This window comes from Podarcis gaigeae, assembly GCF_964106915.1.
Source record: "Podarcis gaigeae genome assembly, chromosome: 16".
In the NCBI taxonomy this organism is placed as follows: Eukaryota; Metazoa; Chordata; class Lepidosauria; order Squamata; family Lacertidae; genus Podarcis; species Podarcis gaigeae.
The window spans coordinates 25,885,670-25,902,676 of record NC_139693.1 but is presented as its reverse complement, the minus strand read 5'-3'; the positions used below and the strand labels follow the sequence as shown (position 1 = coordinate 25,902,676).

The following is a 17,007-nucleotide window of genomic DNA, read 5'->3' as shown; positions in this document are numbered from 1 at the left end:
AATCTCATTTCAAAGACCATTATAGCAAAATAAAATAGGAAATATCATCACAAATTAAAATGCAGCACTTTTCCTGGTATTTGGATTTCGGGGGGCAGGGGCATCCTGGCACATGAAATGTAATGAGAACATTTATTTCCCTTTATTGCAAACATCTTCACAGTAATATTATACATGGGGGTGGGCTATTGGGTTGTTGTTTTTATGTTTATTAGGCATTTTGTGGTTTTATATCTTGATTTTATTCTGTGAACCGCACTGAGACCCCCAGGGTATAGGGCGGTATATAAATTCAATAAATAAAATTAATAATAAATTAATAAATAAATAAAATAATAATAAAACAAAATTGCTTTGTAACCCCGCAAACCAACCCCGAACCCCGCTTCCGAACAGATTACAATTTTAATTCGAAATAAGTCTCGGGGTTTCCGAGGGGGATTCGAACTCGCGACCCCCCCGAAGCAGCTCAGGACAAAGTTTCCAAGCCCGCTTGACAGGGCGAAGCTCGGAAGCGATTCTTCGTCGCCCACAAATACTTGATAGGCTCGCTTCATCACCTCTTCCGTCCAATCGGCTTCCGCGATGCCGGGCTGCGCCCGCCCCTCCCTGGCGCGACGCGTTGCCACGGCAACCGGCGGGTAGACCAGGCCCGAGCCGCGCCGATGCCGAAGCTGCCGCTGTCGCCGGTTCCCGAGCAGGAGACCGACGTCGGGGATCGCCTTCCCAGTCGTGGTACTCCTGCCCCCGCTCGTCTGGGCTCCGGCGGCTCAGCGGTGAGGAAAAAAGAACCGAGGAAGAAGCCCGCGGTCTTAAGGAGAAGCGGGAGGCCTGCGAGCTGGTCGGCGGGGGACTAGCGTGTGATGTAGACCGTGGGGGTTTCTGGGAATTGTAGTTCTAGAGGGAAAGGCTGGGGTCTGGGAAGTTCGTGCAGCGCCTTTCTCTCGACGGGGCCGCTAAAAATAAGCAGCTAGGAAAAACCACAGGCAAAATGACACCACTTGTAGTATTCCTATAGATGTGATTGGACTACAACTCCCATCATGCACAGCTGCAGCATGGGCAACGATCAAGGATGAGCCAGTGCGGTATAGTGATTAGAGCAGGCACCTCCAAACTCAGCTCTCCAGCTGTTTTGGGACTACAACTCCCATCATTCCCTAGCTAACAGGACCAGTGGTCAGGGATGATGGGAATTGTAGTCCCAAAAATAGCTGGAGGGCCGAGTCTGGGGATGCCTAGGTTAGAATGTTTGACTAGGACCCAGAAGGCCAAGGCTCATACCCCCACAGTGAAGCTCACTGGGTGACCTTGGGCTAGTCACTCACTGCCAGCTTAGCCTACCTCACAGGGTCATTATGAAGATTAATTGAGCTCCTTGGAGAAAAGGTGGGCTATGAATATTGTGGTTAGACCTAATGCAACTCATACTCTCCAATGTTTCTCCGATGAAAAAGGGGACATCCCTATTCCATAATGATAATTTTACTGTTCATACTCCACACATCTTACTGGGTTGCCCCAGCCACTCTGGGCAGCTTCCAACATATATAAAAACAGAATAAAACATTAAACATTTTTGCGTAAACATCTAAACAGCTGAGCCAAGAGGATGTTACACATTGTGATTATACATAAAACTAATAAAAAATATTTTTTTAAAAAAACTTCTGTGTACAGAATTGCCTTCAGATGGCTCAGGGGGTCCAATAATTCCATACCCTCCAACATTTCTCAAATGAAAATACGGACATCCTACCATATCCTCCCAACATTTCTCCAGTGAAAATAGGGATATCCCAAGGAAAAGTGGAACGTTCCACGTTCAAATCAGAACTGGGATGGCTTCTCTAAATCAGGGCTGTCCCTGAAAATAGCAACACTTGGAGGGTCTGGCAACCATCCAGATGTTTTGGGCCAACATGGCCATATGATGTTGGGGCTGATGGGAACTGTAGTCCAAAACACGTTCTCAGTACGTCTGAACAGAAACAATGTCCTCCTATGATTGTTCCAGTTCATCACACAGCACTCTGGCTGTTCGCTATCATTGTTTTCAAATCGACTTTCTCCTTAGTTCCCAGGGTTTGAGTAGATAAATGCTGACGTGACTACTTGCTTGGAGTAAAATCCTATGCGTATGTCTTTCCTCAGACTTTTTCAAGGCCTGCTGACAAGCCACAGACTATACATGAGGAAAGTGGTCCCTGTTACCCAGAGAATGCTGGGAACGATTCTGAAGAGGAGATGGAGGAGGAGGAGGAGGAAAGGCATGAAGACTGGGACACAGACCTTGAAATAGAAGGTATGGCTTAGAGGAAGGGGTGATGGCTGATCTGCGGCCTTCCAGATGTGCTTGGACTGCAGCTGCCTTTGGCTGGGCTTCATTGGGTACTCACTACTCCTAGAATTATGAGAGAGGAAGAAACAACTATTTCTCGCCTTGTGACATGCAGTACAGTGGTACTTCGAGTTAAGGACTTAATTCGTTCTGGAGGTCCGTTCTTAACCTGAAACTGTTCTTAACCTGAAGCACCACTTTAGCTAATGGGACCTCCTGCTGCAGCTGCTGCACGATTTCTGTTCTCATCCTGAAGCAAAGTTCTTAACCCGAGGTACTATTTCTGGGTTAGCGGAGTCTGTAACCTGAAGCGTATGTAACCCGAGGTACCACTGTACATCTTTAGTGATTCTGAAGGTCACAATGCCCTTGGGTGGACTGTCCATTAACTGCAGATACTTTAATAGCTGGGACACAGGTGGCGCTGTGGGTTAAAGCCTCAGTGCCTAGGACTTGCCGATCGAAAGGTCGGCGGTTCGAATCCCTGCGGCGGGGTGCGCTCCCGCTGCTCGGTCCTAGCGCCTGCCAACCTAGCAGTTCGAAAGCACCTCCGGGTGCAAGTAGATAAATAGGGACCGCTTACCAGTGGGAAGGTAAACGGCGTTTCCGTGTGCGGCTCTGGCTCGCCAGATGCAGCTTTGTCACACTGGCCACGTGACCCGGAAGTGTCTCCGGACAGCGCTGGCCCCTGGCCTCTTAAGTGAGATGGGCGCACAACCCCAGAGTCTGTCAAGACTGGCCCGTACGGGCAGGGGTACCTTTACCTTTTTACCTACTTTAATAGCTTGCCTTGCTTCTGCATAGCTTTCTGGCTTTGCAGCGTTATCCCTCCCTACGCTGACTCTTTTTTCTCCCTCCCGACATTAGATTCTAAGACATCCCATGATCCAACAGGAAAAGCCAAATATCTCAACACCTGCCGAATGCACGGTGTCGTTCCCATCTCGTATTTTTTACGACACATGAAAGATTCTGAACTGACCTTGAAGCACTACGGCCTTGGACCCAAGGTATCAATTCCCATCTGCCCCAGTAGGCCGGGCCGTTTTCGACTACAAGTCCCATCAGCCCAAGTGAGCGCTAGCCTTGATTGTCAAAGGCAGTAATGCTTTTGAATACCCACAGGAGGGGAGAGTGCTCTTCTGCTCAGGTCCCGGGTGGCATCTGGGTGGCAACTGTGAGGACAGAAAGCTAGACTAGATGGGCCAGTGGCTCCTCCTGTGTTCTTATGACCACATGTGTAAGAGCGTTGGACCCAATGGGACTTTGCCCTGATCCAGCATAGACAATCCACGTATTTCTTCACTTTTCTCTTCTGTATCCCAGGGAGCCAAAGCTCTAGCTCCTTCCTTGGCGAACAACACATCCATTGTGAAGTTAAACCTGAGTGACAACTGGCTGGACGGAGAGGGAGCAGCAGCCGTGGCCGAGATGTTGAAAGAAAATTGTTACATTTCAGGTGTGTCCCTTAATTTTGAGGTTTCGAGAAGGTCTTTGTAGCAAGGACGTGGCAAAATAGAGGCCTTGTGACAGAAAGGCCCAGGCTGCTTTTGCTGTGAAGGTTTTTTATGGTATAGCATGGTGTTTGCTGACCTAGCATCCTCCAGATGTTTTGGACTACAATTCCCATTAGCCCCAGCCAGAACAGCCACACACCCATCATATAGGCATGCTGGCTAGGGTGGATGGGATTTGCAGTCCCAAACATCTGGAGGGCACAAATTGGTGAAGACAGGTAAGAGTGGTTATAATGTCAAGACTAGGACCTGGGAATCTAGGATTTGAATCCCCTGTTAGTCAAAGCTCTGTAGGTCTCCCTGAGGCAGTCTCTGTCTCTCAGTCTTCTGTACCTCGCAGGGTTGTTTTGAAGATAAAACCAAACACACCCTCATGAGCTGCTTGGAGACGAGGCAGGAAATAAATGTAACAAATAAATACTAGCCCTCAGTGAGACCTAATAATACAGTGGAACAGCCCTAAGAAACCCATCCTCTCAGAGTTTATGTTCTGTATCCTGAGTGTGGTTATTCCTTTTTTGTTTTTGTTTTCCAGAGTCCATGAGATAATATAATTGATATTTTTATGGCAAAGTGGGATTAGGGGAGGTGATTTTCTCCTTTTAGGAGCTGTCAACATGTTCAGTTTTTCAGAGGTGACCACTTCTTGACCTCCTCCGATCTGAGATTGTTCAAGGGGCCAACTGAAGGCCCTGGAAAGGTAGAAGGGGAAGGGGTCTGAAATGAGACGGGTTTTATTTTGTGGGAGTCGGGGTTAAAAGTCTGTCTTGTTCTTCCCTCTCAGATGTTGATTTGTCAGAGAACAGGATTGGAGTGAAAGGGGCGAAGGCTTTGTTCTCCATGCTTGGGGAGAATAGGACACTACTAACCCTGAAGCTCTCTGGAAATGAATTAGATGAGCGTGCGGCCAAATACCTAGCAGATGCTTTTGTGATCAACAACAAACTGGAGTCCCTCGATCTGAGTCATAACATGCTTGAAGAGCTGGCAGGTAAAGCAGCTTCCCTTGCAAAGAAAGGCAGAGAACGGCCTTTGCCAACTTTGTGCTCTCCAGGTGTTTTGGACTACAACACCCATCAGCCCCTGCAAACAGTAATGGCTCTGCCTGTTCAGGCTGGTGTAAGTCCTAAGTCTCTCAAAAGAGCTGGAGGGCCTGAGGTTGATGAAAACTTAGTTGTTCTGAACTTCCCCTTTAAGAAAGAAGGTATGGAGTGGGGAAACTTTTTCAATCCAAGGGACACATTCTCTTATAGGCCACGTGCCAGTGGCGGGTGGAGCTTGGGGCAAGAGTGGGCGGGGCTATGGGTGTGACTCCATCTGCACCAAGCAGTACATTGGAAGCTGTATCATACCACTTTAAACAGCCATGGCTTCCCCCACAAAATCCTGGGAGATGTAGTTTGTTAAGGGTTCTGAGAGCAGTTAGGAAACCTCTATTCCTTTTTAAAAATAAATAAATATTGATTTAGTTTTTCAGATTTAAATTTTACAATCATATATCAAACATAAATCATAACAAAAAGATTCCAAGGCATCTCCTGGACTTCCATCTTCCCCTTTGTGGGTCCTATTATTAATCGTTTCCTCCTGCATCTTTTATGATGATCCAAATCTTTTACATCTCCATTATATCCAAAATTCATCATTAAATTACAAGTGATATTCAATCCCACTAATGATTTTAACTGTTTACAATGGTCTTTAACATAAGTTATAATTTTTTCCCATTCTTTATTAATATTTTGGTTTTCCTGATTTCTGATTCTTCCGGTCATTTTAGCCATTTTGGCATAGTCCATCAACTTCATCTGCCATTCATCTCTGGTAGATGAAGCTCCCATCTCTGGGCAGGAAACCTCTATTCCTTTTCCAGAGCTACAATCCCCAGAGTTCCCTGGGAAGAGGGATTGACAGTTAAACCACTTTGGGAATTGTAGATCTGGGAGGGGAATAGGAGATCTCCTACCAACCTGGCATCCTCCTGGTGCTTTGTATCCCCTCCAAAAAAACCTCCTGTCAGGCCCAGTCAGTACAGCCATAGGATGCTGTGGCTGATGGGAATTGTAGTCCAAAGTATTTTGAGGGCACCAGGCTGGCAAAGTCTGCTTCAGGGACAATTAATATTTGATCAAGGAGCTGTGCTCTATTTACATCTGAGAACTCACCTGCATATTTTTGCTAGCAAAGGGATTTCCAGATGGAAATATCACTTGATCTGGGTTTTTTAAGTTATTTGCAAATGTGTGCTAACAATTGTCAATATTATTTTCCAGGGTGCAACAGCCATGGTTGTTCCCTCCTCTCCCTCATCCTCTGTACCAGCTCCTCTTCTGCTATTTAAATTTCTGCACCATTCTTGATTTCTTGTGCTATAGTAGTCGCTGCCTCCTACTTCTCAGTCCCCTTTTGCTGTTCTTACAGCTGCATTACCCTTGTCTTCAGCTCCTTCCCTGCTGATGCTTGGCATTCTGTCCTTCACCTCCCTAAGTGAAGAAAACCTCCTTCTGTGGCTGATCAGGTCTCTCTCCCTTCCCATTTACCTTTTGATGAGGTCACAGGGAGTTGATGGAAAACAGGAGGGGACAGAGAGAGAGAGATTGAGAGAGAGAGCACAGGAAATAGCAACAGTCTAGGCTGAGTGGAGAGAGAGAGAGAGAGACAGAGAGAAAAAGGAATAAAGGTAGGACTCAAAGAGGTTTTAAAATTTATGTATTATTAATATTGTTTATTTATTTAGAGCATTTGTACACCACACCACACCCAAAAAGACTTCCCGGATAAGACACCTACCCACAGGCTTGCAAATTTATAAACCACACGCAACACATAAGGGAAAAAGGAAAACATACAGACAATAATAAAAATGATTTTCATCCATGAAAGGTACAAACAACATCAATGCAGTATTAAAAACTTTGAGGGCCTCGAGTTTATTGAGTATATGGAAAATAACTGTGTACAGCTGAAAACACTGGCAGCATTAAGATAAATCCAACAGTGTAAATTTTCTTTGATGGATGTAATAATGGAAAACCAATTGGTATAATTTTTGTAAAATATGCAGGGATACAAGATACGCGAAATGAACACAGAAAGAGAAGAAGTTGTTGATATTTTAAGTATGTAAAATGTTTATTTGAAATTGTAAAACAGGAAATTTAATAAAAATTATATAGATAACATTTTGAGGGTCTTGAGCTTGCACCAATTTCCTCCAAATACTTCCAAAGGCCCAAGAAAATTGGTATGTTTTAACTTCGCAGCAGAATCCCCAAACAGTAGTTTCCATCCGTCTGAGTGGAGAATGAGAGCACCCCTTGCCACCTGACTGCAGCTGGAAGAGCCAGGGTGGAAGAGCAGTCCTACCTACCCATCCAAATTAACACAGACACCAATCCACCAGGAAAGTTTCATCTGCAAGCCTTTGGGGTATTTTTGGGTTGTGTTCTTTTTTGGGGGTGTGGGGTGGAGCACCAGCTCATTTCAACAGGACTAGTACAGGAGATCTTCCCAGTGGACTACAGCTTTTAAAACAGAGAATAATAGAATTGTAGAGTTGGAAGGTACCCCAAGGGTCCTCTAGTCCAATCTAGTCCAGTCCCATGGAATGCAGGAATCACAGCTGAAGCATACATGACAGATGGCCATCCAATCTCTTGTTGGTGTTCCTTCCGGTTGGAGAGTCAAGAGTAAGCTGTTTTCTTTTCCCCAAGGTGCAGAAATCTGAAGTCCATGAATTCCTGCATTGCAGGGGGTTGGACTGGATATCTCTTTGGGTTCCTTCCAACTCTGCAATTCTACGATTTTTTGAACTCCCCTGAGGTTTTTTGCTTCACACATACCTGCTTCCTGCAGAATGCTTTCTCTTTGCTTGTGATCTACTTGTCTCATCCCTCCCCTTTTTCGGCTCCATGGGGAGAGAGATCAGTAGCGTGGGGGATATTGGGACATTCTGATCTCCGATTGTGGGATTTCCAGCTCCCTAAGTCAGGGGGCATGTTGGCAAATATTGGAGGGGGCTTCTGGATGTCGCAGTTCTTCTTATCTAAGGCTTGTGCTTTTTGGCGCATTTCTTGTGTTCTGCATTTAACCAGGCGGGGTTCTTGGAGCAGCGATTGCAGAAAACGTCGGCCTGAAGGAGCTTGATCTCAGCTGGAACCACTTCCGGGGCAAAGGAGCAGTTGCTATTGCCAAAGGCTTAGGGGTAGGAGAACTGCCTAATTACAGCTAGGCTACAGTTGTAATGTCATGGCTTAAGCATCTGTTCTGCATTTAGAAGGTCTCAGGTTAAATCCCCAGCATCTCCAGGCAAGAAGGCTACTTCCTGCAATCTTTGAGAGCTGTGGACAGTACTGACCTAGCTGGACCAGTGGTCTGAAGTTTGTAGTTCGAGTAGAAGCCCCTGCTTTGCTTGCAGAAGTTCTCTGCTTCATTCCACACTAGCATCTCCAAGTAGAGCCAGGAATGTCCTCCTGCCTGAAACCCTGGAGAGCTGCTGTCAGTCAGTGTTGACAATACTGAGCCTGATTCAGTACAGGTCAGCTTTCCATGCTACTTGCCACTGAAAATATATTCTCGCCAGTGCATGAAAACGCCTTGTGTCATGTTCAAAGGGATGCTTTGGTTCTCGCTGTTCCAAATCCTTCCAGATTACGGCATTCTTATTTCCTTATTAAAAGCTTAGGAAAGTCTGCTTATGCGTCTCTGTTGCGAACACAGCAAGGCAACCCCAACTGGCCCCTGGCGTAAAGAAATCAGGAGTGGGGCGGGCCTTAGCACATTGCCACATTCTGTTTCGAAAAGGTTGGAAGAGGCGAAAGAGGAGACTTAAGCAAAACTATTCTTCCTTTCTGGATCAAAATAGACCGATCTGAGTGATCAGGGGTGGCAACTTGCTCAGCGAGTGGCAGGATGCCCTGAGATCCACCTCCCTCCAATCTAATAATTTTTATTTTATTTGCTGGATTTCTTACCCACCCTTCACCTTAAGGTCTTAGGATGGGCTATATCATTATACACTAGTTTAAACAATTTGCAATTTGTATGACATTAAAAGAAAATGTTATGAAAATGTTTTACAGATGGTATATAACACCGGTAAAATTAGTGAAAATGTATAAGACATGTAATAAGTGTTGGAAATGTAAAGATAAAGAAGGTTCTTTTTATCATATGTGGTGGGAATGTAAGAAAGTGAAAGACTTCTGGGAAAAGATATATAATGAATTGAAGAAGATTTTAAAATATACATTTATAAAGAAACCAGAGGTCTTTCTGTTAGGAATATTAGGAAATGAGATAAAAAGAAAGGACTGTAAATTCCTTCAATATGCAGTGACAGCCGCAAGAGTGTTACTGGCCCAAAAATGGAAACAACAGGAAATACCGACAGTGGAAGAATGGAGAATGAAGCTGTTAGACTATGCGGAGTTGGACAAATTGACAGGGAAGATTAGATATTTAAGAGACCAAAAGTTCATCGAGGACTAGGGGAAATTTGTGGAATATCTGGAAAATATAAGTGAGGGACAGATAACGCTAGAGGGATTTAAAGAAGCACTGTGAAAAATTAAGAAGTATTGTCTAAAGGGAATAGAAAGAAAGATATAAATAATGTCAATATAAATCTACGGAATGCGTAATTTAAATAATGACTATAGATGATTTACGGAAAAGCTGAAGGAAGTCCAAAAAAAGAATAATTTGTGAAAAAATTGATGAGAAATTAATATATGTTTTTGTTTTTGTTGTAAACTAATAAAAATTTATTTTTTTTAAAAAAATGCAGTCAAGCAGAGTGGGCCCTAAAAAGGTGCATCTCAGATGTCATATAATTAAAGCTGTACAGTGAAAATGCCAGATGCACTTCCGTGGGGAGGGAATTCCACTGCATAGGAGCATGCCCTCTCCTGGGCTGTGAAGCGTAGTACACAAGAGGGTCTGGAAGGAAGAAGGTGGTCTTTTAGATATTTCAGATCTGTTTAATCCTAGGGTGTCTGAGCAGGTAGGACATCAGAAGAAGCCTCCTGAACTAGCCCATCCAGTCCTGTTCTCACAGTGACCACCCAGATACCTGTGGGAAACCCTCAAAAATGTTGAACCCAGAGCCCCAGAGGGTTTCCCCACCCAGAGCTTTGCTAAGGCTGCCTCCCTCCTTCCCTCCTCAGGCCAACATCTTCCTTCGGGTGCTGGACCTTTCGTACAACGGCTTTGGCAACGGCGGAGCGACTGCCCTGGGTGAGGCCCTGAAAGTCAACAACGTTCTGGAAGAGCTGAACGTTGGGTAAGCATGCTCAGCACCCAGCTTCTGCTTGGCATCCTGGGGAGATCACAGAGAGAGATAAGAGAAGGGAAAGGAAAGGGAAATGAGACGGTTGAGATGGTTTCCTCTTCTTCTCCTCCTCCTCAGGAACAATCGCATTTCTCTGGAAGGAGCCCTCTGCCTAGCTTTGGGCCTGAAAGAAAACAAAACCCTGAAGATCTTCAGTGTAAGTGGCTTTTTAGAGAGTGTCTGATCCTCTAACAACAACAACAACAACAACAACAACAACTTTTATTTATATCCCGCCCTCCCCCAGCCGAAGCCGGGCTCAGAGCGGCTAACATCAAATGTATAACACATTAACATAAAATCAGACAATCAATTAAAATACATCCTCAAATCAGATCAGGATGAGAATAAAATCCAATCAGATGGCAACCCGCAGATTAGGGTCGGTGACCTTAAATGCTCACCAGGCCCAACTGTTTGTGCTGAACTTATATGGGCCTGTGAGAAAAATTGGGAGGCCACTTCCATGCAGATTCTTATGAAAGGGGAGTGTTCCACCAGATTGGAGCCACAGCCAAAAAGGCCCTGGCTCTAGTTGAGGCCAGCCTAACCTCTCTGTGGCCTGGGACCTTCAGGATGTTTTTATTTGAAGACAGTAAGTTCCTCTGTGTATTAATGGTGAAACTGTGGGCAGTGGCAGACCTTGGGGTCTCAAATTTCAGCGATGCCCAAATTCTGCAATCCCCACTTCTTGCGATCCATTTTAAATAATAGTTGTGGTGCCCCTGAGGCTCTGTGCCCAGTGCGACTAAACCGATCACCCTCCCCGAAATCCGCCGCTGCTGTGGGCCTCCAGGTGTGGTTAGATTCCAACTCCCATAAGCCCCAGCAGGCAATGTCAGGGATGATGGAAGTTACACAGCTTTTGGAGAGCCGCATGTTATCTGATCTAAGAAGTAGCGTTCCGTACCACATGCAAAAGATGGAGGAATACCTCTAGAGAGAAGAGAAATTGCTTCTTCTGCAATCCGGGTGGAAAGTCTGCGACCCTCACCAGCTGTCATTGGACTCCATCTCCCATCAGCCCCAGCAGGCACTGGCAGTTGCGAGTCCAGTTGCCCAGCCCTGTGCTTAGTGCTTTGCCCTAAACAAACCCGGCACGTTTCTGTTCTGTGACCTGCAGGTGGCCAGGAACCCCATTCAGAGCGATGGCTGCATTGGGATCCTCAAAGCCCTCCAAGCAAATCCTAATGCTGCCTTTGAAGTCCTGGATTTTTCAGTAGGTATCAGTCAGTCAGTGGTTGGAAGAGAGTTGTGTCGTGCTTGTGATGTAGTGGCCTAATCTTCGCCAGCCTGGTGCTCTCCAGTTTTGTTTTGTTTTTACTAGAGCTTTTAGCAGCTCCACGGTCACACAACCACACTGAGGCCGCTGGGAGTTGTAGTCCAAACCATCTGGTGCAGGCACCATCTTGGCAAAGACCATAGTAGGCAATGTGGGATTGGAGAAATATTTATGTATGCAGTGAATCTGCTCCAACAATTCCAAGCAGGGACTGGTGTGCCCTAACTGAGGAAAGCACTTTGAATAGAGGTTCACATTTCATGGAAACCTAGGCTATAACTGCACAACCTGGATTGGCTGGAAGGCGATGGACCCCCACCCAAATGGAACAGGGGGATAAGACCCCCTGATACACACCTCTTTGAGAACCGTCTCCATCATGCTGTTGATGTGGGAATGGAGAGGGTATCTTTTCTGTCCTTTTCAGGAGATTGTCGTCAAGCAGGACTTTGCAGGGCTTTGCGATGGCATCCAGGTAATTTTCCCGAGCCTTCAGATCAAGCACAACTGGAGCAGCCGCTCGTTCAAAACAGACCTGTCAAAGGTACAGAAAGCCCAACCCCTTTGCTGGGCTGCAGGGTCTTTTTTGATGGCTCCCGGTGGGTTCTCATCATCCCGCTGCCACCTCTGATCAAACGGGTTTTCCAGCATTTTTAAAAAAAGCAAAATACAGTACTTCCTGAACCGCAGGAGACAGCAGAGGAGAAAGGGGGGAAGGGGTGTCCCAAGAACAACGATGCTCCTAGCACACCTTCAGCTCTTGGAGTGGGGCGGGGAACCCAACTATCCTCAGTCTCTGTTCCAGCCATTGAGCAAAATCCCGGGGGGGGGGGGGGATAATGCAACACTTTCCCCCAAAAGCATTTCATTTGTTCTCCAGACCCTCCCTCCCTCCTCTAACTGGAAAACATATGGTAGTGTCATAGATGCTGGAAATGGCATTTGAAGCAGTGGTCACTCTCAAGGACCCCATATGGTTAGCCTAACTTTCTCCACCCCCATTGATTCCTGGGGCATGTCTCCCAGTTCTTTAGACACAGGGGTCATCTTCTCCAACCCCCTGCAATGCTGGTCATGTACTCCAACTTGTTTGCACTGGGTTTCTACAGCTGGCCCCAGGACTCTCACACGGCACATTAAGCCACCATTCTCTGGCTGGAACCTGCCTTGGATACCTATCCAAGGGATTTCTCTCCAAGGGCCATTAAGCCAAATCTGGTGCTTTGCAACTTCTTGGCTGGGAAAAATCGTGGGAACAAGAGCGATGCCAGAGAGGGTTGCAACTGACTTATGGAATCCTTCTTTTTGTAGGTTTTCTGAGAAGACACCCCAGCTGTGGACAGCCCTGGGAGGGATTGCTCATCTTTCCTTCCTTGGCTACCTGCAAAGTGAAGAAGGAGCCCATTAGGGGACCCTCTGCTCTTCCATTTGCTGACAAATAATGCCGTGTGTGTGTGTGTGTGTGTGTGTGTGAGAGAGAGAGAGAGAGAGAGAGAGAGAGAGAGGCCTACCCAGATGTTTAGAAGGTCGATGCGAGTTTTAATCTGCTTTTGGTCTATTGCTATTTTAACTTTTTGAAAGTTGTAAATCATTGCTGTTAATATTCCTTATTCATAACATTTTATCCTCTTTGTAAATCGCTTTGAGGGTTTTGGGGTTCTTGTTTTTTAGAATCAAGAGGTGTATACGTTTTATGCATAAAAATAAACTCACAGCCAAGGAACAGGAAAAGAAAATCTTTATATTAATTGGCTTCTTTGCCACAAGCTGTCGCACAGAGCAGAGTCACAGCATGACAGGCGAAGGCAGTAGCGAGGAGGGCGATATCCCCACTGCTACGAATCTAGTGATGGGAGCAAGCAAGCAAAGGTCAGAGCACAGAGCAAAACAGCAGGCGCTGCCCGCCTGGGATTCACCGGCAAACCGGTGAGACATATGTGTGACAAAACCCAGCTTCCAGCGTCTCATAAGCAGCTGCACAACCCCCTTTCATCTGTGGGTGAGAGCAAGGAGAGACTTTTGCTCTCTGGGCTTCCATTGCCAGCAATCTGCAAGAAGAAAACCCTGCCTTCCTTCTCGGGACCTCTCTTGGCCTCTCAGTGTTTTTGCCCTGACCTTGGAGACAACAGAAGCTGATGCATCCACGAGTCAGCCTGAGCAACAGGTAAGTAATGCCACCCCGATGGCGTGTCAGGCACAGCGGCAGTGGAGGTCCCTAGGCAAACTATTTTATACGGGAAAGATTGGTCCATGGGATCTGCTTCTGGGAAAGCCAAATGCACACAGGAGAACACAGCCTGACAAAGTGGGGCTGGCAGGGGGTTGTGAAGGGCAGTTGCTGTGCTCAGATTCATGCTAAGCAGTTGAGCAAATACTCAGTCGGTTCTTTGGAGAAGGAGGGCAGCTTCACAAGAGCAGGGAGGCCATTTTGAGATTCCTAAGTAGCCTGCGGCCTGTGCTGTGGCAGGAGGTTTGGCCCTGAGTTAGTGTGTGACCCGGTGGGTGGCAGTATAAACGGTCCATTTAAGAAGGCTGTGAAAACTTGGCCAGTCTGGTGCCCTCCAGATGTTTGGGACTATAATTCCCATCAGCTCCAACCTCCATAGCCATAATGGACTATAACTCCCATCAGCCTTTGCCAACATGCAGAGGCATACATAGGCTTCCTTGCACCCTTGGCAAATGGTGCCGCCCCCCACCCCTCTCTGAAAATAAATACATGACATAATTCAGTAATCACAAATGACTCAAAAACTGGGTGTTTTAACAGCACAATCCTATAAACGTCTACTCAAAAGTTAAATCCCACCAAGTTCAATGGGGCTTACTCCCAGGAAAATGGGTACACAGGACTGCACCCTAAATCTGGCAAGCCAGAGGCAGGAACTTTGGACAATACTTTGCTTGCCTTCCTGTTACTTCTGGCAAGGTGCCAGCAGAAAGGCAGTAACTTGGAGGTTGCACCTCCAGTGCACACTTTACTCGGAAACAAGCCCTGTTGAAGTGTCCTGGACTGCTGAGAGGCATCAGCTGGGGAACCCCCAAGGGAAGAAGGCTCAGGTCCTGGGGAATGGTGATGGGACAACAATGAATGGTCAGAGGGAGAAGACTAGGAAGAGCAACAGGACTTGGTGAGAGGAAGAGTCGGTGGCAGAGAGAAGCCCAGAATCGGAGGCAGAAGCTGAAGTGGGTGACGGGAAAAAGAGAGGCCAAGAGGCAGAGATGAGTAAGGCTGGTGAAGAGTCACGGGTATTTCCTCCTCCTGCTGTGACAAGCTCCCTCCCCACCTTGTCTCCCAGAACCAGAAGAGAGCTGAAACGAGCAGAACAGTGGCAGGCTGCACCCGGGCATAGTCTCTAGTTGCTTGGAAAAAGCTGTAGGGAGGCAGGGACTTTCAATCTCTACAGCTGATTCATGGGGCCAGGCCTACTGGGGATGAGCTGCTATGCTTATTAGACCCGACACTTGGCCGACTCTGTGAAAATTGTGTTTTGGTTAGTAACAAGTTAACGCCGACTTTGCCGGTGCAATTTACAGCCGGCTGGTTCTTTGACATTAAGTCAATGGCCCTTGCTTTCTGCCACAGCGGCACATGCCCCAGAAATTGGTCAAGGCGGGAAAGAAACCAGGGAAAAGCAACTCGGCTGTGCTAAATGAAGAGCCTCGCCTGACATTTCTTAGCCACCACATCAGCTGAAAGTCCCTTCTGGGGGCACGCAGTGGGAGTGGAGGGTGGGACATAGTGTAGAGAGGACAGAGGACCAGGCAGGGATGTTGTCACGGGGAGCCCCACTGCACAAACTAACCACCAGCGCTGCCAGGAAGGAGGCTCTGCAGGGCTGCTATGACGGCGTCCAGATTCCTCTGCCAAGGCACTGAGAGAGATGCCTTCTCTCCTCCTGTGCAGTTGGCAGGGGCCAACTGGGCCAATCCCTAGGTATGCTCCAACCAGCATGGCTGTGTTGTCTCGGGGCGGTGGCGGCAGTCGTCCAAACTAAGCTGGGAGGCACCACATGGGGGGGGGGGGAATGAGCAAGTGTTTTCCTCACTCAAAATTGAACGCAACAATTCCATTTTTCAGAAAGACTTAGCAGTGCAGCCCGCCTCCAGGTCCACTCAAAAGCAAAACCCCTCAGAGTTCAGTGAAACGTTCTCCCAGTTATCTGCTGCGAGTTATCTGCAGCAACCCCTAAGTTTTTGTGCTATGGAATGAATTAAAGACAAACCCCTAAGTAGCCATAGAGGAGGCTCCCTGCTGGATTTGTGCATGAGTCCCTGGCTGTGGCCTTGCCATGAGCCTCACCATTAGCTGGTGGGGCTCTCTAAAATAGGTACAATCAGATGGTTTAGCCACTGCTGCTGCAGAAACCTGCCCCGGAAGAGTCTCTGACATGGAAGCAGGGCAGATGGTCTCCCAAGGATGGGTATCTACTTTATGAACCAGTGGATTCAAGTCCAAGGAAGGAGATTTCAACTAAACTTCAAGAAGAACTTTCTGACAGTAAGAGCTGTTTAACCGTGGTGGAATCTCCTTCCTTGGAGGTTTTTAAGCAGAAGTTGTATGACCATTTGTCATGTATCATTTAGTTGAGATTCCTGCTATGCAGGGGGGTGGATTCGATGACCCTCAGGGTCCCTTCCAACTCTACCATTCTATGATTTCACCTTTTTGTAAATAGCCCCTTTCCACTGGAATATTTCCAGAATGAGGAATGGCCACACAGACACTTAATTTTTCTGGTGCGAAAAAAAAAAAGTGTATGTCCAAGTTCAATTCTGGGAGCTACTAGTATTGTGGGGCATACTTGAGCTGTCACCAATTAAGGTATCGTTTGCCTGGCTGGCACCTGTTCAATCCATGCCACCTTTGAGCTGCTGAGAGGGGAGAGTTGGTTATCGAACACTAAAAGGCAGAAGGGGCTGAGAAATGGTAAGTTGATTTGGTGGAGAAAGTGATAAATCCCTTCCCTTCACCAACCTGGACTTTAACACCTACCCCCAAGCTCCAAACTTCCAGACTGGATTACTGCAATGCTGTCTACGTGGGGCTACCCTTGAAGACGATTTGGAAACTTCACTTAGTCAAAAGGCAGCAGTCAGATTACTGGCTGGGGTAATCCATTTAGATCTCCCGCATTTTAAAACAGCTGCACTGGTTGCCAGCTCGCTTCTGGACCCAAGTCAAGGTGCTGATGTTGGTGTTTAAAGCCCGGAATAACTCAGGCCCCAAATACTGACAGACCACAGTCTTCCCTAGAGACTATCGGTTTCTGAGATCAGTAGGGCAGTCCCTCTTGGTAGTTCCTCTGCCCTCAGGGGCTTGGGGTGGCGGCGGTCTGGGAGAGGGCCTTCTCTGTGGTGGCCCCTAAACTGGAGAAGTCCCTCCCCACAGAAGTGCATCTGGCACCTTCATTGTGCAGCTTTTAGAGGATCCTGAAGATGCACCTCTTTACTCTGGCTTTTGACGTGAAGTGTATATTTTTAGGACCCAACTTATAGTTATGGTTGCAAGTTGTTTGAAATTGCTTTTAATGTT

The 17,007-nt window shown here is 46.9% G+C and overlaps 2 protein-coding genes across 2 annotated transcripts in view; one reads left to right on the top strand and one right to left on the bottom strand.

The window, feature by feature from the left end:
- The window catches only part of P2RX6 (purinergic receptor P2X 6), a 70,458-nt gene that overhangs the window by 18,987 nt on the left and 34,464 nt on the right, over positions 1-17,007 (bottom strand).
- LRRC74B (leucine rich repeat containing 74B) lies at positions 586-13,207 on the top strand (the record flags this gene model as incomplete). The annotated part of the gene is given in 12 exon segments (XM_083717429.1): positions 586-616; positions 619-776; positions 2,155-2,305; positions 3,209-3,351; positions 3,668-3,800; positions 4,643-4,849; positions 7,953-8,062; positions 10,026-10,141; positions 10,268-10,346; positions 11,313-11,408; positions 11,899-12,015; positions 12,783-13,207. Coding segments are annotated over 12 exon segments (1,350 nt in total). The 3' UTR covers positions 12,792-13,207.